Source organism: Oncorhynchus nerka, linkage group LG18 (genome assembly GCF_034236695.1).
Source record: "Oncorhynchus nerka isolate Pitt River linkage group LG18, Oner_Uvic_2.0, whole genome shotgun sequence".
Taxonomy (NCBI): Eukaryota; Metazoa; Chordata; class Actinopteri; order Salmoniformes; family Salmonidae; genus Oncorhynchus; species Oncorhynchus nerka.
This window is the reverse complement of record NC_088413.1, coordinates 47,882,937-47,907,287: the sequence shown is the minus strand read 5'-3', so window position 1 is coordinate 47,907,287 and position 24,351 is coordinate 47,882,937. Positions and strand designations below refer to the sequence as shown.

Below are 24,351 nucleotides of genomic sequence, written 5' to 3'. Positions count from 1 at the left end.
GCTTGGTTGGGTTGTGTATCGGAGGACGCATGACTTTCAACATTCGTCTCTCCCGAGCCCATACGGGAGTTGTAGTGATGAGACAAGATAGTAACTACTAATAATTGGATCCCACGAAATTGGGGAGAAAAGGGTCAAATAAAACTTTTTTTTAAATGTTCTTCTCCATGCCAGCAAAGCCACTACACAACAACACTAAACAATATGTTATTTGCACTTTAACGGTACCCACTAACTGTTAGGACCTACACAAAGGTACACTTTAACGGTACCCACTAACTGTTAGGACCTACACAAAGGTACACTTTAACGGTACCCACTAACTGTTAGGACCTACACAAAGGTACACTTTAACGGTACCCACTAACTGTTAGGACCTACACAAAGGTACACTTTAACGGTACCCACTAACTGTTAGGACCTACATAAAGGTACACTTTAACGGTACCCACTAACTGTTAGGACCTACACAAAGGTACACTTTAACGGTACCCACTAACTGTTAGGACCTACACAAAGGTACACTTTAACGGTACCCACTAACTGTTAGGACCTACACAAAGGTGCACTTTAACGGTACCCACTAACTGTTAGGACCTACACAAAGGTACACTTTAACGGTACCCACTAACTGTTAGGACCTACACAAAGGTACACTTTAACGGTACCCACTAACTGTTAGGACCTACACAAAGGTGCACTTTAACGGTACCCACTAACTGTTAGGACCTACATAAAGGTACACTTTAACGGTACCCACTAACTGTTAGGACCTACATAAAGGTACACTTTAACAGTACCCACTAACTGTTAGGACCTACATAAAGGTGCACTTTAACGGTACCCACTAACTGTTAGGACCTACATAAAGGTACACTTTAACGGTACCCACTAACTGTTAGGACCTACACAAAGGTGCACTTTAACGGTACCCACTAACTGTTAGGACCTACATAAAGGTACACTTTAACGGTACCCACTAACTGTTAGGACCTACATAAAGGTACACTTTAACAGTACCCACTAACTGTTAGGACCTACACAAAGGTACACTTTAACGGTACCCACTAACTGTTAGGACCTACACAAAGGTACACTTTAACGGTACCCACTAACTGTTAGGACCTACACAAAGGTGCACTTTAACGGTACCCACTAACTGTTAGGACCTACATAAAGGTACACTTTAACGGTACCCACTAACTGTTAGGACCTACATAAAGGTACACTTTAACAGTACCCACTAACTGTTAGGACCTACATAAAGGTACACTTTAACGGTACCCACTAACTGTTAGGACCTACACAAAGGTACACTTTAACGGTACCCACTAACTGTTAGGACCTACACAAAGGTGCACTTTAACGGTACCCACTAACTGTTAGGACCTACATAAAGGTACACTTTAACGGTACCCACTAACTGTTAGGACCTACATAAAGGTACACTTTAACAGTACCCACTAACTGTTAGGACCTACATAAAGGTGCACTTTAACGGTACCCACTAACTGTTAGGACCTACATAAAGGTACACTTTAACGGTACCCACTAACTGTTAGGACCTACATAAAGGTGCACTTTAACGGTACCCACTAACTGTTAGGACCTACATAAAGGTACTCTTTAACGGTACCCACTAACTGTTAGGACCTACATAAAGGTACACTTTAACGGTACCCACTAACTGTTAGGACCTACATAAAGGTACACTTTAACGGTACCCACTAACTGTTAGGACCTACATAAAGATACACTTTAACGGTACCCACTAACTGTTAGGACCTACATAAAGGTACACTTTAACGGTACCCACTAACTGTTAGGGCCTACATAAAGGTGTCTCAACAGCAGAGCTTTCTATTCAGCACCATGGAGTGAATTCTTATCTTGCCACACCTGGTTATCAGCGGAGCCTTGTCTGGCAGCGAAACAGTTCATTCAGCCTCATTTACTGCCTGATATGGCTGACTTGCTCAAACTAATGTGGTTTTTACTGACAATTCAGATGTACAAACGATGGCATAAGGGGACAACGAGCGGATACGCGGCAATCCGTAATTTCGGTTAAGACATTTATGAGCGAGCTAGGACGGATGTAGTCAATATAACTTTGTTCAGACCTTTTGAAATGGACATCCACAGAATTCAGAATGTGGGCCGTTCTTACAGTATTCTCCCTGTACACCAAGTCAGAGCCATAGGATAAATAAATGTGGCATATACGCAGACAATGAATGCTCTTTCATTATTCAATGATTACATTTCTCTAAAACAGGCTGTGTGCTACATGTGCACCACCAAGTCAGAACAGTAGGCTAAGTTTTGAGGGGGAAAGGGACCACATAATCAGGATGAGGCACATGGGCTACTAACAGCTTACTACACAACATACACTTAGTATTACTTTCTTAGCTACCGTATACATATTTCCCTGGCATATTACATCATTTTATGAAGCAGCATACAATACATATTTGGACTCATCTTGTTGTGCTGTACTCATTTGAAAAGGAAGGTTGCGCAGCGGTCCTTGTGGGCAAATTCTGTCTTTTGTCATCAAAGTCTGGCATTTTCTGGATTGATGGTGCTTTCAAGACAACTGGGAACTCAGAAAGAAACAAGGTCGATCATGACATCAATTGGAATTCTGAGTTGGATGACCATTCAAAACGTATTTTCCCAGTATGGACTAACATGAATCGTTTTTTTTCCCCAAGTTCCCAGTTGTCTTGAACTCACTGAAGTCTGAGATTTCCCAGTTCCGAGTTTCCAGTTGTTTTGAACGCAGCAGAAGTCATGCTGGATTGACAGCATGGCCAATGTATTCAACCTTTTCTGGCCCATGGCATATGGATGTTTATCCTTTTAAGCTTGTAAAAGAGACCCTTAAAACCCAGACTTGGACCATACACCCACTCCACTAAATAGAAGGCTAGTGATTGCTTTGCAACACTTGCAGTTAGCCACTGATTCCTTCCAAACCACTCATTATTGAATTTGTTATTGTTGTGTTATGTTTATGTCCAAAGTACAAATGAGAACTGATGTTTTATCTATAATTTCTCATCATATGACAAGGATGGAAAAGGATGACTGTAGATTGACGTTGACTTCTTGTCTAGCTTGCTAGCTAAGATTTTCAATGTATGATGTTGACATGATCAGTCCAATCAAAGCTACGGTACATATAACGTGTTTTGACTTCATTTTATATGTGCTCAATGACCTTGAGCCTTCTTGGATGGGCACTTCTAATATAACTCAATGGCAGCACCCAAGGGGCTTGAATTTTCGAACTCTCCCTGTAGATTTTATGGTGACGTAGTGTCCCCATGAGTGACAGAACAATGAGCCAATCACGGCACAACTAGAGAACATTACCAACCCCTACGCTCCGTATTTTTCCACTGGCTGCCCTACCACCACAGAAAGCACTGAGCTAGGCTGAAACACCTGCATTTTGGAGCTGCCTTACTCAAGAAAGCAAAAAAAGACCATGTTTGTATTTGGCTTTATTAACTCAAGGATTATTAGATTATTTATTTTTTTACATTGTTTGCAAACTGATATGTGACAAGTATTAATGCCAAAATAACATGCAAAACATGTATATATTTTGTTTTTAGCTAAACAGGTGGGTCTCTCCCCCACCTCCCCTGAATGACGGGTTGCCACTGTGAAGATTGACATTTACACCATGTTCCATGTTAGTCCATGGATCTAAAAGTCTGATAATGGTCAGAGGTTGTTAGATTCTCCTTCCCTTTGAAGTTTACCTTGTATCATTTATGCATACATTTTCCTCGGTTGTTTACATAAATGTCAATGTGTATCATATTCCCGCCCAGCACAAAAAAAAATTGAATACATTATTACTTACACAGCGGATCTGACTTGCATGGTTCTACCGCCATAGAGGACTTAGTATACTGAGTAGAGATGCTGCCGTCCTAGCAATACTTCTCTGTTTTAGCCTGGACGCTAGGATTACAATCTCCTGGAACGGAGTGGAATGTCAAGTACACAATACCTGTCACTGCTACGCATCCAGAGTAAATCCTGTCCTTTGTCAGTTTGAGTCAGAACATTCCTAATCTGCCAGATTCTTTGAGTTGTGTCAAAAAAAGAAATCTTCCCCTCCCTACAGAATGAAGTTGCGACTGCAGGGCCAGTGGCCTGGGTATTGTATAAGGCAGTACTGTGAAGATTCCAGGGTTGCTAGACGTGTGCTGCAGAGACGCGTGGTGCAGAGCCCCTTTCTGCTCCCAAAAGTTGACAGGATGATTGCTACCCACACGGCAGCCCTCCGTTCGGTTAAATATGGCTGCCTCCTGAATTATTGGCACCCTAAGTAAATATGAACAAAAGAAATCTGTGAAAAAATGCCATCGTTTCAGCTTGATCTTACACTCAAAATATGATATGAGTCTAAACTTTAATTTAGTTTAAATTGTTCAAAGAAATATTTAGAACTTTGTGAGCCCCTCCCTTTGCCAAGATAGCAACTCTGAGTCCTCTCCTATGTTTGATGAGTTGGGAAAAAACATAGGAAGGGTTTTTGTACCATTCCTCCATACAGATACTGTCCAGATCCGTCAGAGTCCTTGGTCCTCACTTGTGGACTCTCCTCTTCAGTTCACCCCTCAGGTTTTCAATTGGGTTTAGGTCAGGGGACTGGGATGGCCTGAAAAAGCTTGATTCTATGGTCAGTGAACCATTATCGTGTGGATTTAGAGGTAAGCTTTGGATCATTGTCCTGCTGGAATATCCAAAGATGACCCAGTTTTAGCTTCTTGGCAGAGGCAGACAGGTTTTGGCCTAAAATCTCCTCGTACTTGGAGTCCATGATGACAAGTATCTTAACATTGTTACCAGGGCCTTTGGAAGGAAAGCAGCCCCACAACATTACAGATCCACCACTGTACTTCACAGTGGGGATTATATTATTTTCTGCATGACCATGGCTCTTTTCATGCCAAACCCACCTCTGGTGTTTGTTTCCAAAATGCTCAATTTTAGTCTCATCAGAAAATAGAACCTGATTCCTATCAAAGTTCCATGGATATTTAACCAACTCCAGGCGCTTACGTTTGTGTTCTGGTGACAGCAGAGGCTTTCTTCTGGCAACCCTTCCAAATAACTTGTTGGCTTGGAGTTGGCGTCTAATTGTTGTTTTGGAGACTCTGTGACCCCAAGATGTAACCAACTTCTGCAATTCTCTAACTGTGATCCCTGGAGATTTTTAATGCGACTTGAACCATCCTTCTTACTGTGCTTGGGGGCAAAATACACCTGCCTCCTCTTTCAGGCAAGTTCATCACAGCTCTAGTTGTTTTATATTTCTTAATTATTGACCTAATAGTGGATATGGGTATTTTCAGGAGTGTAGCTATCTTTCTAGAGCCACTGCCTGATTTATGAAGGTCAACAACTTTTTGTCTCATTTCATTTGTGTGTTCTCTGGCCTATCCCATGTTGATGGATGACTAAGGGAGTTTGGCCTGGGTATCACCTCATATTTATACCCCAGAGAAACAAGAAGCCATGGATGACCACTTAAGAGTTCCCAAGGACTCAGATTAACTTTAAAAAGAAAAATCTTAATCAATTCGATTTTGTTAATAAGAATTTCAATAATTGTGACACGCATGTTTTAGAATAAAACAAATATTTATTGATTTTTTGTTTTTTTGTAGATTTAAAAAAAACTAAATTAAAGGTTAGATTCATATGATATTTTGATTGTAAAATCAAGCTGATAAACAACAATGACATTTTTCAACAGCCATTTTTTTTTTCATATTTACCTAGGTTGCCAATAATTCAGGAGGGAACTGTAAATAAGTACACACACCCTGTCCAGAGGATGGGCGCTGCCTCTGCCACTCAATGGTGACCTTTGCATTGTGAGCACGACTCAGGGGGAGCCATACATGTCATGTCAGCTAGCCTCTCTCGCATCTTCTCTCGTTTCCTCCTTCCCAATGTGGGATACACTACATTAAAATGTGTAGGCCTCAGTGTTCTCTCTCTCTCTCTCTCCATTCTTTTTGTTTTGTACATTATTTTATTTTGACAAAAGTAGTGCACAGGGCCTATACTTGTATCCTGTATTAACGTACAGCTATATCCGTCTGCAGCGCGGGCAAAAAAAACCAAATCTAACTACTTCCCGCGGCTATGCAGAAAAGCGTCAAGAATGTCTCCATCGCCTGCTGTGAAACCATAGAAATTAAGGAATACTTTTTTCCATTTTTTTGCGACATGACAAGACAAAAGAATCTAGAGGATCGTTGTGATTTCAATGGCAGTACTTTTGTGTGACAGTTTTGGCAATTCACAGTAGGTGGTTCTGTTCCTGCCTGTAGAACCCGACAGGGATGATTATAACAGTCTGTCTACTGTGGATGAAGTTGCTTTTGTATCATTTCAAATATGTTACTATGATGAAGTTAAATGGAAACTGTCTGTGTGTGTGTGATTAATTTCTCAAAAAATTGGACAGACCCAGCAGTATTGGAGCCAGTGAGTTCACAGTCAGTAACACACGATGAATTGTCAACCCTACACTATAAAAACAGTTCATTTGAAGCACATGCACAGAGTCAGAGAGGCCTTGGTTGTACCTCCATGAACCCCCTCGCTCAGATCTTCGGAGTCCACTCATTATCGGCTCCATCCCTGCCAGTGTAAACACAGCTCTCAGCTCCAATATTAGACGGATTTGATTGTATGCCAATTATCACTCATATGAAACTGAAATGTAAATAATGAGGCTCACTGTACAGGAAAAGGACGGACAGTTCATGTGTTTTTTTCATACACTAATAACAGCCTGTTACTATTGGATATTGTAGCGGGCTAGAGTCTCAACCAAGTATGGCAATATAACAAGACAGCCGGCCTCATTTGCCTCTGAATGACCCTATGGGCTTTCCCCTCCATCCAAAGCAGGACTCACTCGACTCAGCCACTTAATGCAATTTAAGTCTTTGGCGATCTAGCAACAGCATTACGTAGTCTGCTCGGAAGCCATTCTATGTGTGAGTCATGTTATTGGTGCTGTGCCACCACTCTGGCCCTCTTCCCTGAAGGGCAAACACTTCTCCAGGCCAGACGGAAGGCTGGCTCTCCTCTCCTACTTTCCTAATGGATGAACTGACCAAGTTCAGCGGGCACATTCTGATTTTGTAATACCATCATTGCAAAGTTGTAATGATGTCATAGCATTGGCATTGCAGACAGTTTTGCCTGCAAAGATGGAATTTGTGTCATCTGACAAGAAAATGAACAATAGAAGCATTCTTCATCTAACGCCCACACTTTATTTCCTTACAGGGAAGGCCAACACCAGCAAGAGGGGGTTAGAGAGCTGGTCATTGCAGCATTAGCGAAGCACAGCGACACAAATCACCAAGGTAGAGGAGGAGGAGGTCACCAGCCAGGCCTCCCATCATCCTTTGGGGTTCCTGAGCAACCCAGCTCAGCCGTGAAACGAGCCAATGATACACTTCAGGAACTGGGACGCCTCAAAACTGAGATGCAGACCCTGCTGCAGGTGAGATGGACTGACTGAGAGGAACTATAAACTGTCAAGAAATATCAACTGTTTATCTTATCAAGAATACTGTATATAGAGATTTTCCCTGCACTTTTTTTAAGCCTTCTTGAATAACCTCTACTGGTAGCAATATAATGAGAACAAAAGAGGTCTGAGAACAGAGCCTTGAGGAACTCCAAACTATTGTCAAACAGTTTTCTTTTCCCCTAGAAGATAATCAAGGTCAAGAGAAAAACTGTCAACTGCTGTCGGCCCTCACAATGACTTGCCCATTACACCAGTTCTGTGTGGCCTTTTCCATTAACTTTCCTTTTGTATTCTAATGCACCAAGTCCATAAGCTGTTATTGCTGGTGCTGCTCAGTTCCTCCTAAATCTATTATTGGCATATTGGAGACATTCAGACTGGAGAATGAGATTATCCCTGTACCCATTTATTGCTCTGAACGACGGGAGACACCCCGACAACACACACGCACACGCACACACACACACACACACACACACACACACACACACACACACACACACAGAGCCGTCAGGACGTTTCCTGTTTCCCTAAGTGGGCCAATATCATCCTCTCGTCTGTGTTCAGCTTTGGGATTTTGCTAATCTAATTGGTGCCTTTACCACTGATGAAATCAAGCCAAGACACGAGTGTGTCTGGTATTTCAATGACCAAGACAGCAGTGTTCTATTGTTTCTACCCTCTCCCTCTCCTCTCCCTCTCCTCTCCCCTTAATAAATTACAACACTTCTTCATCCTTACCCAACGAACGCGCTGCCACAGCCGCCCGACGCCTGTTCCCGTCTATTACACTCTGATCCCGTCGCCGCGCCAACCAGGCATTGAGTTTCCGAGCACGCCTCTGCCGCTGCTGAAAAATTCCATCAGCTTAGAATAATGTAGCACACGGCAAATTATACATTAGCATATAATTGAGGATGCAGGGTGTGAATGCTATTTGGCCTGCCGCTGTCTGTCTGCCTGCCTGTCTGTCTCTCTGTCTCTGTCAGTCGGTCCGCCTGTTGGTCTGTAGGTCTGTCTGTGGGCTGCAAGAATAGGAAGGAAGCACGTTTCTCTCTCTCTCTCTCTGTCTCTCTCTCTCTCTCTGTCTCTCTCTCTCTCTCTGTGTCTTTCTCTCTCTCTCTGCCCTCAGAATAGGCAGTAACACCCAGGTCCCTTCGCTGTGTGTCTGGATTAAATGGAATGCCTGTCATTGTCACACCAGGTTTTAATGCAGTAGTTCTTTTATCGTGGGGTTTAGTGGCAGGCACGATCATTTAATGGTCGCCCGTTCTGCTGGTGTAGGACATTTGTGAATGCTTGGTCATGATGAAAATGTATGAGTACAGCATTTCTGTGTCCCACAAATGATCAAGTGTGGCCTCTTACAACGAGATCAGATCCTCCAGTATGACTTTGAGTCAGAGAAACATGTCCAGCCAACGCCACTTTGTGTCAGTCGGGTGGTACTCAGACACCCTGTGTTGCGTTCCACTGTCCTTCTCATCCAGGCTCCCGAGGCTTTTCCTGCTGCAGGGAGCAGAGAGACTGTCAGAGAGACGGCATCAGCCAAGACCAGCAACACCACAAGCAGCAGCAGCAGCAGCAAGCAGCTCACTATCTCCTCTCCCGCCAACATGCACCACCACCCTCCTCCCTGCGCCTCCATGGTAGGTTTCCATAGCAACCCCTGCCTGCCTCTGCAGTGCCAGCCTCAAGAGGTAGGGAGGTTTTCCTCCCTACATTCTGTAATGTACGGTCTGTGTTGCCATCCATCCATCCATCCATACCAAGCCACCGCCAAGCAGCGGACAGACACAATACCACACTTGTATCCCTGCATTCTCAGCTGTGTCCCCATTTTATGGACTTAAAGCGATAAATCAGTGGTGTTGTTATCTCTGTTTTACACATGGACCAAAGGAGAATGCACAATGGCTAGAGCAGAAAGAGATTTCCCCAAGCCTATTATTCAACCACTCTGGCTTTTTCTACAGAGAGAAAGAGTAATGATGACAGTTGTCGCATTGGTTGGTTGGTCCTGTGCTAGCCTATTGGTGTGTTGGGTGAATACTCTATTGGATGTGACTCATTGACATGCATTCTGACTAAGTTTGGTCAGTCTGCTGTTGTCACAATGCCTGTTCTCTACAGGTTCTGGGATTGACTTGGCAACTAAGGAATTTCTTCTTTCCATGCTGTACCTCACCAGACTATTTCAGTTGCCACATTTCAGACAGAATGACTGAATTGCTGTCAGCAGCGCAGATGTGAAAAGCAACGACGAACCTCCCCCCTTTTACTGCAGTCCACTGTTGCTGTGAAAATGCCTTTCCCACAGAAACGAGCGAGACAAATAACCCGCTTATACACAAAAGTCGGGAAATGGTGTCTGATAACCGTGTAAGTGGTCTTGATTTTGCATTATTTGCGAAAGCGACGGGGAAGCACGAGGCTGAAACAAACGACCCTCGGCTAGCGAACGATGGAAGGCTGTCGTCTGTTCCTCCCCACGCAGCCACGCGGGGCAGCCAGGCACACAGATTCATGTAATATATGAATACGAGACGAGAACAAGATGAGGGGAGGATGAAAGAAACATCCAAGGTCTCCAGCTGTATCAGATCTGCCTGAAAGGAATGCCTTGTGATGGGTGGGGAGAAAGAAGAGAGGGAACAGAACGGGTCCCTATCTCTCTGTCTCTTTCATCAGCACAGGAAAAAGGTGATTTTGGAGTAACTATTGCTATTGGTCGTGGATGCAGCAGATGCAAGAGCCTGGCTAGCATTCTCTCTCACCGCTGCCTGTCGCCCAATAGTGACAGTTATTAAAGCCAGAATCAAACTGGAGTGTAATGGTTTCTTCTTTTATTGTACTCCTCTTATGCTTCTGAATGGTTTTGACCTAAATAGCTAAGCCCAGCCGACAAAAAGTTGAAATGTGTAGAGCCAAAGGTAATCGAGATATCCATTGAAATCTAGATCTTTCTTTCTAAATATATGCCTCTGTGGTGAACTGTGCATGTGTCATCTAAAGGTCCCCCCACCCTCCCCCCGACAGTCTCGGGAAGAGGTGGCCGTAGTGCTCCCTCCAGTCCTCCCCCTGCCTCCCGCCAGGCCCACCCCCACCCTGCTGCAGCAGAGCCGGCCGTGCCCCTCCATGTTTGAGGATGCTGAGAGGGTCCTCCGGCAGGTCCAACGACACAAGAAGACCCTGGAGGAAAATGTGGAGGCCATGCTGAGGGCTAAGGACGGAGAGACCCTGCACTCCCAGTTAGAGGCACTCTCCTGCAACAGGTAACACACAGGTGGACTGCTCCGGTCTCCCCTGCAGCTTGGGGCTAAAATGAGCCTGAATGTTACGCCAATGTTGTTTCCAAACATTGGAGTAAAACAAGTTCATATTCTGGGTTCTGATGGGGTACGACAGTTGAACTAAGCTCATGAGGCATCAATGGGTATAATATCCTATCGTTAATTTATCAGTCAAAAAAATGGATGTGGCAACTAAAGAGACAAGCTTTAATGGACATAAACAGATCATTTCCTTAATAGAACCTTTGTTGAACTCTAAGCAGTTTAAATGTTTGAGGTGACTCCCCTCCACCACCAGTATGTATCACCACCGATGTGAGGGTAGAGATGTTAAAGATGGAGAACAAGCCCAACAGTCCCCCAGCATGGTCATTCAAGCAAATCTATCCCTGGAGAAACTTTCTGACTATAATAAATGTCCTCGCAGCATTTTGGGTTGTTGTTGTCAAGTGGGGAATGTGCGGAGGGCAAATTGGGAGAATTCAGGGCAGTGATTGCCTGCGCTGAGCTCCGTTGTTGAGAGCTGTGTATCTCCTGTTGAGAGCACACTGGAGGCTGCGGAGGTCTAAGCCAAATGGAACAATCCCTATGACAGGCAGTTGTCAGTGGGGAGGAGAGGGCGGGATGCGTCCCAAATGACGCCCTATTCCCCATGGCCCCTGGTTAAAAGTAGTGCACTACATAGGGATTAGGGTGCCATTTGGGACAAAGACAACTGCTGCCCTGCCAGCTCTCAGCCTCTCAGCTCGACCCAATAAATTCTATGTGAGATGTGGACTCTGAAGTGACTGACTGGAAACTGGGGACGCTTATATTTGTCCTGTTTCACTGCAAGTGGAAGGTAACCTGTGCGAGGTGTGAAATGGAATCAGCCATTATTGACAGCGATCCTGGAGCAATTAGGGTTAAATACCTTGCTCAAGGGGCAGATCCACAGATTTCTCTGCTCGGGGATTCGAACTAGCAACCTTTTGGTTAATGCGCTAACTGCACCTAGCATAGATAGACATGTAATGTTGTGATGAGCAGTGAGAATCTGTAACGTAGCAGATGTTTGGCATGTAGGGACATCTCAGTGCTTCCCTCCACTATCCTTCTTCTCAGTGAGTCTGCTTGAGAGACGGTGAGGACCCTGGAGGTTTTACCCAGGGAAATGGTACCTTATTTATTCATGGTAAGGTAATGGTACACAAATGAATGTCATTTCTTTCATTCTTGACTGATTTTTTTGTTTCCCTTCCTTGCCAACATTAGTATCCAGTAGGCCATCCTGCCATGTTGTTTCTGGAGAACTGAACAGGGAGAACTTTTGTGAAAGCATGGAGAGACCATTGATTAATCAACGTTGTAAATCTCAGGAGATGTTTGGTTGTGTTTGTTTGTTTGTTTACTGCCTTTCAAACAAGCCAAGAAATGGTCAAATCACTTCCTCATATAAAAGAGAGAGGTTATTTGAAGTATATACAAAAATATAAACACATGTGAAGTGTTGGTCCCATGTTTTTATTTTTGCACAAGTTTGTTTACATCCCTGTTAGTGAGCATTTCTCCTTCGCCAAGATAATCCATCCCCCTGACAGGTGTGGCATATCAAGAAGCTGATTAAACAGCCTGGTCATTAGAGAGGTGCACCTTGTGCTGGGCACAATAAAAGGCCACTCTAAAATGTGCCATTCTGTCACACAGCACAATGCCACAGATGTCTCAAGTTTTGAGGGAGCGTGCGATTGTCATGCTGACTGCAGGTATGTCAATCAGAGCTGTTGCCAGATAATTTATTGTTCATTTCTCTACCATAAGCCACCTCCAGTGTCGTTTTAGAGAATTTGGCAGTACGTAACCGGCCTCACAATCGCAGACCACGTGTAACCACGCCAGCCCAGGACCTCCACATCCAGCTTCTTCACCTGTGGGATCGTCTGAGGAGAGGGAGGGGGGTACTGAGAACTATTTATTTCTGTGTAAAGCCCTTTTGTAGGAAAAAACTCATTCTGATTAGCTGGGCCTGGCTCCCCAGTGGGTGGGCCTATGTCCTATCAAGGCATTAGGTTAGGGGCTAAGGTTAGGGCCTAATGCAATTATTTAAATTAACTGATTTCCTTATATGAACTGTAACTCAGTAAAATCTTTGAAATTGTTGCATGTTATGTTTATATTTTTGTTCGGTATAAATATCCGCTACACATCCGAAGCGTTGCATTCATCTTATGGAGTGGTGGCGGAGCGATGCCTTTTCTTGCCTAGAGATTCATTGTGACATTAATAAAGTTCACGTGGGTGAGATTGCCTAATGGCTTGCGATGCAGCACCCAAGGCTGAGCTCTGTCTCATTCTCTCTCTCTCTCTCTCTCTCTCTCTCTCTCTCTCTCTCTCTCTCTCTCTCGCTCTCTTTCGCTCTTTAATGGAGTGCGGAATAAGTGGTTTAAACATTGAAATGGAGACCGTTTGGCTGCCTTACTTCCACAGCACACAGACAGGGTCCTTCAGAAAGGAGTGGTCTTTAGCATAATGATACAGAGTCTCTCTCTGGGTGAAAAGTCATCTCATTACAGCCATAATATAACAGGAGTTTTCAATGCTCTTCCAATCATAGAAACAGGTTCTAATTCTCTCCCGCACTGAAGGAGCTAGATTACACCAGAAAAATATCATTACTAGAGTGGACAAAGCTTCTCAGACCACAGCAATTTCACTGATTTGAGTCGCATGGGTTCACTCAATATGGTGTTCTAATCCCAAGGACTATACATGGTGTGAATGATAAATCTGTCCAGAGAACAGGCAACGACAGGAACCATAGGATTTCAACATAAAGGAAAGTACAGTGAACAGGTTACTCAGACGATGTCATCACATAGCAACCACACAACACACATTACTACGGTATGATGTGTTTTCAGTTTGTTTTTTTAAATGTTGGCTCAGTGGGACACTACTCCCTCCACCTCGTATTATAATATAACTAAAACCAACCTGAGCCAAAATGGCAGCTCGTACGCTGATCATCTCCAAAATGGCAGCCGGCCGATAATCAGCTCTGAGCTAATGTCAGAGCATGACAACACAAACACACTGATTGATGCAGCTGCCCCCCCCCCCCCCCCCCCCATAATGGCGTCAGTCTTTTCCTTCATTGGAAAGGTCACAGGACTAGGATGGGGCTGCCAGATGCTCAGGTAAGGGGGAGGGAACTGTAGCGGACGGCTTGACATCCCCCTCAAATGTGACTGGATGGTTGCCTGATGGATTCAGTCATTTGTATGGCATGACATTGTAAAATGAAGCAGGGGTGTGACTTAATGCCATCTATTTCCACACAACATATTAATGAAGCCATTTGCAAACAAAAATGTGCCTCCATCTCAATTGCTCAAACAAGCGTGGCAGTCTGTGCTCTGTTTACTTGTGTTATAGCTCACCGGGTGGGTTCAGTGAGAACACACTTGGACGGGGGTCCTGGCCCCGGTCCACACCTGTCTCTGCCTGTCTGCAGTATCTGTGTTCCTAGAGTTGGTGGACTACTTCCACTATCACCACTCCACAGCGCTCTTGTTCTTTTTCAAAAACTGTTCTCGATTAGATTTATTTCCTCTCATTTCTTTTGTTTGGCCTCTCCAGCGTTGTGCTGCCGGACACATGCTGTCTCTGGCTTAAATATGAATCCCGATATCCCCAGTCTGTAAATTAGAAGCAGACAGCCATTTGTCCACGACCCTTGGCAGTTGGCACAGACAGTTGTTTGAATTTTTCAAACAAAACATTTCTCGGCAGGGGTTCAGGCAGCCTTGTCTGTTGTTGTTTCTGTGTTGGATTACAGAATAGTTGAGTCGTGGTGCTCTCTCTCCTCGACCTCATAGACAGTGACGCACAGTTCCTGTTTCCCATATTCCAGAGAATTTCCTGATGCTGTTCCAATGGGGATATTATGCCTGCAGACAACTACCATTAGGGCTAGTTCTGGTAATTTCTTACCATCTGTATGAATCATTGCATATTGGCTGTGTGATTCCCAGGCCTCCGCTTTCAGCTCTCATTTAAATGTTTTACATTGAATTTTGTCCAGCAGTTGATATGTTTGCCATCATGGACAAAAGCCTGTTACAATAAAGGTATAATCAGGCGTGGTGAACATTCTAGAATAATAATAGTACAGGTTTGTTTTCGAAGCAAGTCGTTTACTGAAGGTCACATGCTGAACTGATGACTGACACACTTGGGCGGCAGGTAGCCTGGCGGTTAGACTGTTGGGCCAGTAACCGAACGGTCGCTGGTTCGAAAACCCAAGCCGACAAGGTGAAAAATCGGTCGATGTGCCCTTGAGCAAGGCACTTAACCCTTACTTGATCCAGGGGCGCCGTACTACTATGGATGACCCTGTAAAACAACACATTTCACTGCACCTGTGACAAATTATTATTATTATTATTATATATTTTTGTGTCTGGAGGCATCGCCTGATTAGGTAGATCCATCCCAGATCACACACTCAAAGAGACACCAGGGCTTGGAGCTAATGCAGCCATGGAGGGTAGCTTCATCTGTATGGGTAATGAGGTTTGGGTCTGTGTCAATAAAGCTCAACTCCCTCTCCTCTACCCTCCTCTACCCTCCACTCTCCCTCTCCCCTCCCAATTCAGCCAGCTGCTCACCTCACAGCAGAGACCAGACCCCCCCACCCCCTCACTCCTCAGGATCTCAGAGGGAAAGGGAGATGGCATTTTTCTGCCCAGAGACAGCGACTCTCTCCTCAGCATCAAAATGAGGAGCTAGCTGCCTCCCTGCCTCGCTTGACGCACACACACACACACACACACACACTTGCGTAAACACACACACACAGCAGCCCTGGTGGGCTTTCCTCACTGAGCTGCTGCATTGATTCTGAGTTCTGGTAGGAATCTGTCAAGCCTCAGTACCCTCTCTCTAACTCTTATTCCTTGTTCTGTCTGGATAGCTGGCGCGGTGCTACAGAAATACAAAAGGAGAGGAGAAAGTGGGATCTGCATAATGTGGTCTTACCCTCTGATTATATCCCTCTGCCGTTCTCATATCCATAGCTGATGAAGTCAAATCAAATTGTATTTGTCACATGCTTCGTAGACGACAGGTGTAGACTAACCGTGAAATGCTTACTTACGGGTCCTTATCCAGCAACGCAGAGTTAAAGATCAAATCAAAAGTAAAAATAACATGGCTAGATGTAGGGAGTAGAGAAAAAAAAGTGTATTGATCTGTTGTGCTGATGACACAGTACGGTATATTAGGGATATACTAGATCATCTGGTTCCAAGTGTGTGTTGATATGGGTAGACAGACGATGCTCTAGTCTAGTGGAGCCAGCTACCGGTTGAGTTAAAATGAACAGGACGCACCCATTCCCGTTATTATGACACATACTTAGTGTTTCCTCATACGGAAACACATCAAGTGCTGTGTTACGAGTTCACGTTGATATGGTTGAGTGTCCTGGGAAGGGCAATACTGCGTGATTTATGTTATGCGGTGTGGATGGGGGTACAGTCCGTTGGTAAGTTGGGGACGTTGGCTGCAGCTCCAGCATGGTAAAGCATCCATGTGTTCCAGGGACACCACAGAAGAAGTCAGGATCAAGAAGACTGTGGATGCATGGATCATCGCCCTGAGCAAGGATATCCAGGTGAGTCATTTCAGAAGGTCACCTTGAGTCATTTCAGTTGGTTCGTTCCAACTGCCGTTTTTGTTTTTGGTCCAGTTGGATCAGCATATGGTGCACAACATGTCCAGTTGAATAGTGCCAGATCAAAGTGTCTTATGATCACCCGACACCCCATAAGATATTACATTTCGTTGACATTACTCTAAGTAGTCTGCCAGAGTGGTATGCGATCCAGAAAACGATATTTTTCAAGTCAAGTCTTTCAACTTATTTTCAACCCTTAGTCCTCCTCTGAGAGATCAAAATAATCCATGCAATTTGGTTTAAATGCTCCGTGCTGTTTGAAAGTAAATATCTCGGCCACAAAAGCCGCGAGGGACTGAGTTCAGCCGCCCTTTTTTCTAGGCTTTGCAGCAGAGAGCATATTCCAACTGGTTCTCTTTTTCTTTTTTTTCTTTTTTTTTTGAAAAAATCTTTCTGGCACAGTTGAGATTTGACTCAAACTCCGAGTTGATGGTTCACAATTTCACTGTGGTAGAAGAAGAGTGATGCTCCATAGAAAGAAGTGCGTTTGAGCAGCGGTAATGACTGCTGACTGTGCCAAATAAATGTCCCCAGGCTTTCATGTCCTCACGTCCAAATGTCTACAGTACCAGTCAAAAGTTTGGGCACACCTACTCATTCCAGGGTTTTTCTTTCTTTCTTTTTTGCTATTTTCTACGTTGTAGAATAATAGTGAAGGCATCAAAACTCTGAAATAATCATGTGGTAACCAAAGAAGTGTTAAACAAAATGTGTTTTATATTTGAGATTCTTCAAAGTAGCCACCCTTTGCCTTGATGAGACCTTTGCACACTCATGGCATTCTCTCAACCAGCTTCATGAGGTAGTCACCTGGAATGCATTTCCATTAACAGGTGTGCCTTGTTAAATGTACATTTGTGGAATTTATTTCCTTCTTAATGCATTTGTGCCAGTCAGTTGTGTTGTGACAAGGTAGGGGTGGTATACAGAAGATAGCCCTATTTGGTAAAAGTCCATATTATGGCAAGAACAACTCAAATAAGCAAAGAGAAACAACAGTCCATCATTACTTTAAGACATGAAGGTCAGTCAATCCAGAACATTTCAAGAAGTTTCTTCAAGTGCAGTCTCAAAAACCATCAAGCGTTATGATGAAACTGGCTCTCATGAGGACCGACACAGGAAAGGAAGACCGAGTTACCTTTACTGCAGAGGATAAGTTCATTAGGGTTAGCAGCCTCAGAAATTGCTGCCCAAATAAATGCTTCACAGAGTTCACGTACATCTCAACATCAACTGTTCAGAGGAAAATGTATGAATCGGGCCTTTATGGTCGAATTGCTGCAAAGAAACCACTACTAAAGGACACCAATGAGAAGAAGAGACTTGCATGGGCCAAGAAACACAAGCAATGGACATTAGATTGGTAGAAATATGTCTTTTGGTTCCAACCGCAGTGTCTTTGTGAGACGTAGAGTAGGTGAACGAATTATCTCCGCATGTGTGGTTCCCGTGAAGCATGGAGGAGGTGTGGTGGCGTGGTGGTGCTTTTCTGGTAACACTGTTTAGAATTCAAGGCACACTTAACCAGCATGGCTACCACAGCATTCTGCAGCGATACGCCATTCAATCTGGTTTGCACTTATTGGGACTGTCATTTGTTTTCAACAGGACAATAACCCAACACACCTCCAGGATGTGTAAGGGCTGTTTGACCAAGAAGGAGAGTGATGAACTGCTGCATCAGATGACCTGGCCTCCACAATCACCCGACCTCAACCCAATTGAGATGGTTTGGGATGAGTTGGGCCACAGAGTGAAGGAACAGCAGCCAACAAGTGCTCAGCATATGTGGGAACATTCAAAAGCATTCCAGGTGAAGCTGGTTGAAAGAATTCCAAGAGTGTGCATAGCTGTCACCAAGGCAAAGGACGACTACTTTGAAGAATCTCAAATATAAAATCTATTTTCATTTGTTTTAACACTTGTTTGGTTACTACATGATTCCATGTGTTATTTCATAGTTTTGATGTCTTCACTATTATTCTACAATGTAGAAAATAGTTGGGGGTTTTTAAACCCTTGACCAAACCTGTGACCAAACTTTTGACTGGTACTGTATATAATTAATCTGCTGAACCTGAAGAAATTTGTTTAGATTACGGCCATGGGATGCGTCCTAAACGGCACCCTGTTCCCTCTATAGTGCACTACTCTTGTAGTGCTTTATAAAGGGAATAGGGTTCAAATGTGTCTCATGGCTGGATGTTGTCTGTTATTTGTCTGTAACATCTGAATCCATTGTCTTTGTGCGAGGCTTTCAGTTTTAGCTGAAGAAGACAATGACCATTTCTGAACAAAGGACTATCCCAAGATAGGTCACTAAATGCTGTCCTCGAGTAAATCCCCCGTTGCTTGGTTGTTGTTTTTTTGTGGCAGGCCGACATTACGAAAGAAGACCTTGTTGCTCAGACGAGAGCTAAAGTCAGAGAGTCCTCTGCTGCTGCCGCCGTGTTGCCCCAGAAAGACAGAGGGACCAAGAAGGACACCACCACCTGTAGGCTTAATGACGTGAAGAGCAGGAGTCAGACTGGGCGGCCTCGAACAGCAGGAAGTAAGCCCTGTCAGAGAGCCGGCAGAGGACAGACCGAAAGCACCGAGGAGCTGAACAGACGCAAACACACCGCTGCCCCCAGTGTGAGGCTGAGACCATCTCCATCTCATCAGGTGGTGAGCAACATGACAGCACTGAACCTGCTCTCTATTCCCTGTGTAGTGCACTACGTTTGACCAGGGCACTATATAGGGAATAGGGTGCCATTTGGGACAAAGACGACTGCTGCCCTGCCAGCTCTCAGCCTCTCAGCTCGACCCAATAAATTCAGCCTTTGACAGCACTGAACCATACACCCCCTTCATTTCACTCATCAACAGACCATTAGCAGCGTGACATCACAGCCCGTATCTATACTGTCTCTTTGAACACAACCTGCTGTCTTTGCTTTTCTGAAACCCTTTATTTACTCATGTCATCCGTTTTAGTGTTTCGAGTGTTGACCGACTTGTCGACGGGAACCGAACAGCAAAGTGGTCGCACCGCTCCGTCGCGTGTCCTGCTTGTCTTCCCATCTGGACACAGACACGGCATTTCGGAAGCTTCCGCCACGTCGGTTCAACGAAATGAGGTTTTCTAAACGGGGCCATATGTTTCCTCCCACATTGATAAGTAGCAACGACACCTGAACCAGACAAAGAACGAGCCTGCTTATCTCCAAGTTGCATTCCTTTTAATGCTTAATGGCCGACCGCGTTTCCAATGAGCCCAAGAACAACGTGCAGACAGAACCAAGCGACCCGGACAGTGCTTAGTATACCCCTGTGTCAGCTCTATCCACTTTCAACTTTCAGTTTCAATTTTTTTGGGGTCACACATACAGCGGGTGTAAAACAGGTCAGTGACATGCTTGACTTGCCAGCTCTTTCCCAACAATGCACAATAAAGCTAGTAACATTCCTCAGAAATAAAGCATGTGAAATGGCATCAGGTCTTCTATGCAGGTCAGTGCAGTATCCATGTGGCCGTTACTTTGTGTACAAGCCTGTTAGGTGTTCTCTTTATTACGCAAACACAGGAAGGACAAGCCACACGGACAGCGCTTCAGATATAAGGTTGAAAGAAAATAGCTGGAGGCTGAGAAAAACAACACTCGGTACAAGAATCAGTGGCGCTGAAGTGCAAAAAGTAGCTTCATCGGTTCCACAGACACACACCACACACACACACACACACACACAGTAGTTTCATAGTCTATTCCTATTACAGAGTCAGTGTGGAGAGATGACGTCAAACCAGGATGGAGAGGAGTATTTGGTGAAACTGTATGGGAAGGCTCTGTACGAAGGCAATCGGAGGACACTGAAGAAAGGGCCCTATCTCCGATTTAACTCTCCCTCTCCAAAATCCAAAGCCCCGCGGCCAAGAGTGGTAGAGAGTGTGAGAGGTGAGTGGTAGAGAGTGTGAGAGGTGAGTGGTAGAGAGTGTGAGAGGTGAGTGGTAGAGAGTGTGAGAGGTGAATGGTAGAGAGTGTGAGAGGTGAGTGGTAGAGAGTGTGAGAGGTGAATGGTAGAGAGTGTGAGAGGTGAATGGTAGAGAGTGTGAGAGGTGAATGGTAGAGAGTGTGAGAGGTGAATGGTAGAGAGTGTGAGTGGCAGAGAGTGGTAGAGAGCTGAGTGTTAGAGTGTGAGTGGGAGAGAGTGTGAGTGGTAGAGAGTGTGAGAGGTGAGTGGTAGAGAGGTGAGTGGCAGAGAGTGGTAGAGAGCTGAGTGTTAGAGTGTGAGTGGCAGAGAGTGTGAGTGGCAGAGAGTTGAGTGGCAGAGAGTGTGAGTGGCAGAGAGTGTGAGTGGCAGAGAGTTGAGTGGCAGAGAGTGTGAGTGGCAGAGAGTGTGAGTGGCAGAGAGTGTGTGGTAGAGAGTGTGAGTGGCAGAGAGGTGAGTGGTAGAGAGGTGAGTGGCTCACCAGAGATCTCAACAGGCTTATGTCTTCCCACAGTTGTTCATGTGACGTGTTCTCTCTGTCGCTTCCTTTAGCACTTAATCACGAGCTCTCTCTCTCTCTCTCTCTCTCTCTCTCTCTCTGTCTTTCTCTCTTTCTCTCTCTCTCCTTCTCTCTCTCTCCTTCTCGCTCTCTCTCCTCTCTCTCTCTCTCTCTCTCTCTCTCTCTCTCTCTCTTCTCTCTCTCTCTCTCTCTCTCTCTCTCTCTCTCTCTCTCTCTCCTCTCTCTCTCTCTCTCTCTCTCTCTCTCTATCTCTCCTTCTCTCTCTCTCTCTCTTCTCTCTCTCTCTCTCTCTCTCTCTCCTCTCTCCCTCTCCTTCTCTCTCTCTCCTTCTCTCTCTCTCTCCTTCTCTCTCTCTCTCCTTCTCTCTCTCTCTCTCTCCTTCTCACTCTCTCGCTCTCTCCTTCTCTCTCTCTCCTTCTCTCCTTCTCTCTCTCTCTCCTTCTCACTCTCTCTCTCTCTCTCCTTCTCTCTATCGCTCTCTCGCTCTCTCTCTCTCTCTCCTTCTCGCTCTTCTCTCGCTCTCTCTCTCTCTCTCTCTCTCTCCCCCCCCCCCCCAGGGGTGAAGATGAAGTCATCGAAGACCCAGACCAATCTCCCCCATGGACGGTCAGTCTCCTCTCCCCTGTACCCGGCCATACCCAATGAACCTCAGTACATCTTCAGCCCGACCCGTGGAGGAGCCCAGTACCACCCTGGGACCTCGCTGGAGGGGTACCTCATCCCCATGGCCATCCCACTGGGTGAGACTGGACTCTACCTGGGGCCGATATACCCATTTTACACCACCGTTCCGACCCTTACTGTTTTGACTCGAACACCAATTCCAATTTTCCCATTGGAAGCTAGCTAACACAACTCTCTCTCTACTGTTTGTTGGCTGTGCCTCGAAGGCCATCTCACTGCAATAAAATGGTTCCTGGGCTGACCTATTACAGGAGTGCGGTGCCTCAGTGCGTGGTGTGCCACTCTGTTCGTCTCCATCCTCTCTCAGCTGAAAGGTCACTGGATTGTGACACGGACCAAACACACACGGGCACAAAGTAATGTTGAGGGGAGACGAGGAATCTAAAGGCCTTAATTAGTATTACAATGAAGCTTCTCAGTTTAAGGCTTAATTCTAGCTTCTTTTCCCTCTCTCTTTTTCTAATTCCAAACCTCTATTTGAATAAACTCCAAGTAGGTCCTGGCTCTCTCATTTGTTTGAGGAGCTGCATCTGATCGACTGCTTTCTCAGGCAATCGTCATTTTTGCTTATTGAAACGTTTTTTGGCGTAGCGAGTTCTGTACGTTTTTACAAGATAGCATGTTCCCTTTCCTCGAATGAGGATGACCTCGCCTAAACTTCTATCGACATTCGTTGAATTTATATCGTTATTTTGAGAAATATGTTTATTTTCTATTTTGGTTTAAAAATGTATGATGATACCCTCAGCACCTCCACACACACAAAAAGCTAAATGGGCATTTCTGATAGGAGCTACAGTAATAACCTGTAATTGGCCAGCAGCCAAGTCAAATGAATGACGCGTCGTATCTGAAACGGAATCAAATAGAATTAAATCAAATGTTTTTGTTCAAACAGCGGGAGATCATTTGTCTCTTGTCTCCTGTCTGCTTTGTTGACCTCGAGTGCCGGTGGGGGGTTTTTCAGACGGAGAGAACAAAAGAAGACCGGTAATAGCATCTGCAATGCAGTGTCTCTCTCATTACTGTGTTCGAGAGAGGGACAAGTTCCTTTACTCTCCAACACAGACTCGTCCCCATGTGTTAGTGGGACACACAAACACACGCACTTGTTAGTGTTGGGGCTTATTTGGGAGTGTCTTGATGGTTCCCTCTCAAGGACAATAAAGGGTGATTTATCAGTGTGTCTGTCTGCACGGGGGTTTGCCCGATTCCTGCCCTTCGCAGCACCGTAATGCCGCCCCATAGTAAAGCTCTCTAGCTGTTATGCAGTCTATAATCTGAGTCTATAAATCTGGGTAGCTAATTCTGACAATTACGTTCCTATAGCAGCATATATATATATATATATATATAATCAATGTCATAAATGTGTACTGCATGCAACTCCCTGGTTAATCACAACACAGCTTCCGTATGGTGTTTCTATATCTATGGCATCACCATATCTATGCAGGACTTCCTGTTTCAGGTATCATTTGAATACTCTTTGCGCCGGTGAGACAGTGAACCCAGGGGGAGACCGAGAGTAGAGGCAGAGGGCACGTGTGGTCTGGAGTCTGCGGCACTACCACTAGACCAGACTCTGCCACTCCTAAATAAGTAGGCCTGAGATGAAAGTTTCTGGCTTCCATTAATAACTGATGAGGATGGTAACTTATGTCTGGAAGGGGTTAGGACTGGGAGAGCAGAGCAGAGCAGTCGGTCTGAGTGTGTGTGTTAGCTAGTCAGAGACCGTGTGTCACGTTGTGAGGGTAGAGATTAGAGCTGGCCTAATTCTTCTTCTCTGGCTATGCATCCCCGGGGAGGGTGGAGGCCTCCAGGAGCCTGCCAGCCCTTTCATCTGCTACAGATGCTCCCGCTCCCACTCTCACTCCCTCCGACACACAGAGGCACAGCTCAGGACAGTTCTCTCTCGTTCTCTCTCTCGTTCTCTCTCTCTCTCTCTCTCTCTCTCTCTCTCTCTCTCTCTCGTTCTCTCTCTCTCTCTCTCTCTCTCTCTCTCGTTCTCTCTCTCTCGTTCTCTCGTTCTCTCTCTCTCTCGTTCTCTCTCTCTCCCGTTCTCTCTCTCTCTCGTTCTCTCTCTCGTTCTCTCTCTCTCCCGTTCTCTCTCTCGTTCTCTCTCTCTATCTCTCGTTCTCTCTCTCGTTCTCTCGTTCTCTCTCTCTTGTTCTCTCTCTCTCGTTCTCTCTCTCTCGTTCTCTCTCTCTCTCTCTCTCTCTCTCTCTCTCTCTCTCTCTCTCTCTCTCTCTCTCTCTCTCTCTTTCTCTCTCTGTGCTGTGCTGGAGACAAGTCTTCTATCAGAGTGGTTGGTCAGACACATTGGAATCTGTGTGCTGCTTTTCTTGCTTGTGAACCCCGTAGGGTATCAGTGTACAGCAGCAAGGCCACACTTTCCCTAAAATCACTCCACACACTGACTTCTTTGTTTCCCATCTCGTACATGTTGTTGGTCACTGGGTTTGAATACCAGCATTCTGCATCCGTTCCTTGTGTCTCATTATCTGCTATTTTGGCTTGGTTCTCCTTCCAGTTCTATTTACATTCGACCCCGTCTTGGGGCGAGGAG

The 24,351-nt window shown here is 45.1% G+C and overlaps 1 protein-coding gene across 1 annotated transcript in view; it reads left to right on the top strand.

Annotated features, from left to right (window-relative positions):
- Positions 1–24,351, top strand: part of kiaa0586 (KIAA0586 ortholog) — a 129,402-nt gene that overhangs the window by 43,984 nt on the left and 61,067 nt on the right. Inside the window, 7 exon segments of the mRNA XM_029687723.2 lie at positions 7,342–7,561; positions 9,082–9,240; positions 10,607–10,866; positions 16,468–16,540; positions 18,983–19,273; positions 20,367–20,544; positions 21,656–21,838. Coding sequence (XP_029543583.2) covers positions 7,342–7,561; positions 9,082–9,240; positions 10,607–10,866; positions 16,468–16,540; positions 18,983–19,273; positions 20,367–20,544; positions 21,656–21,838 — 1,364 coding nt within the window.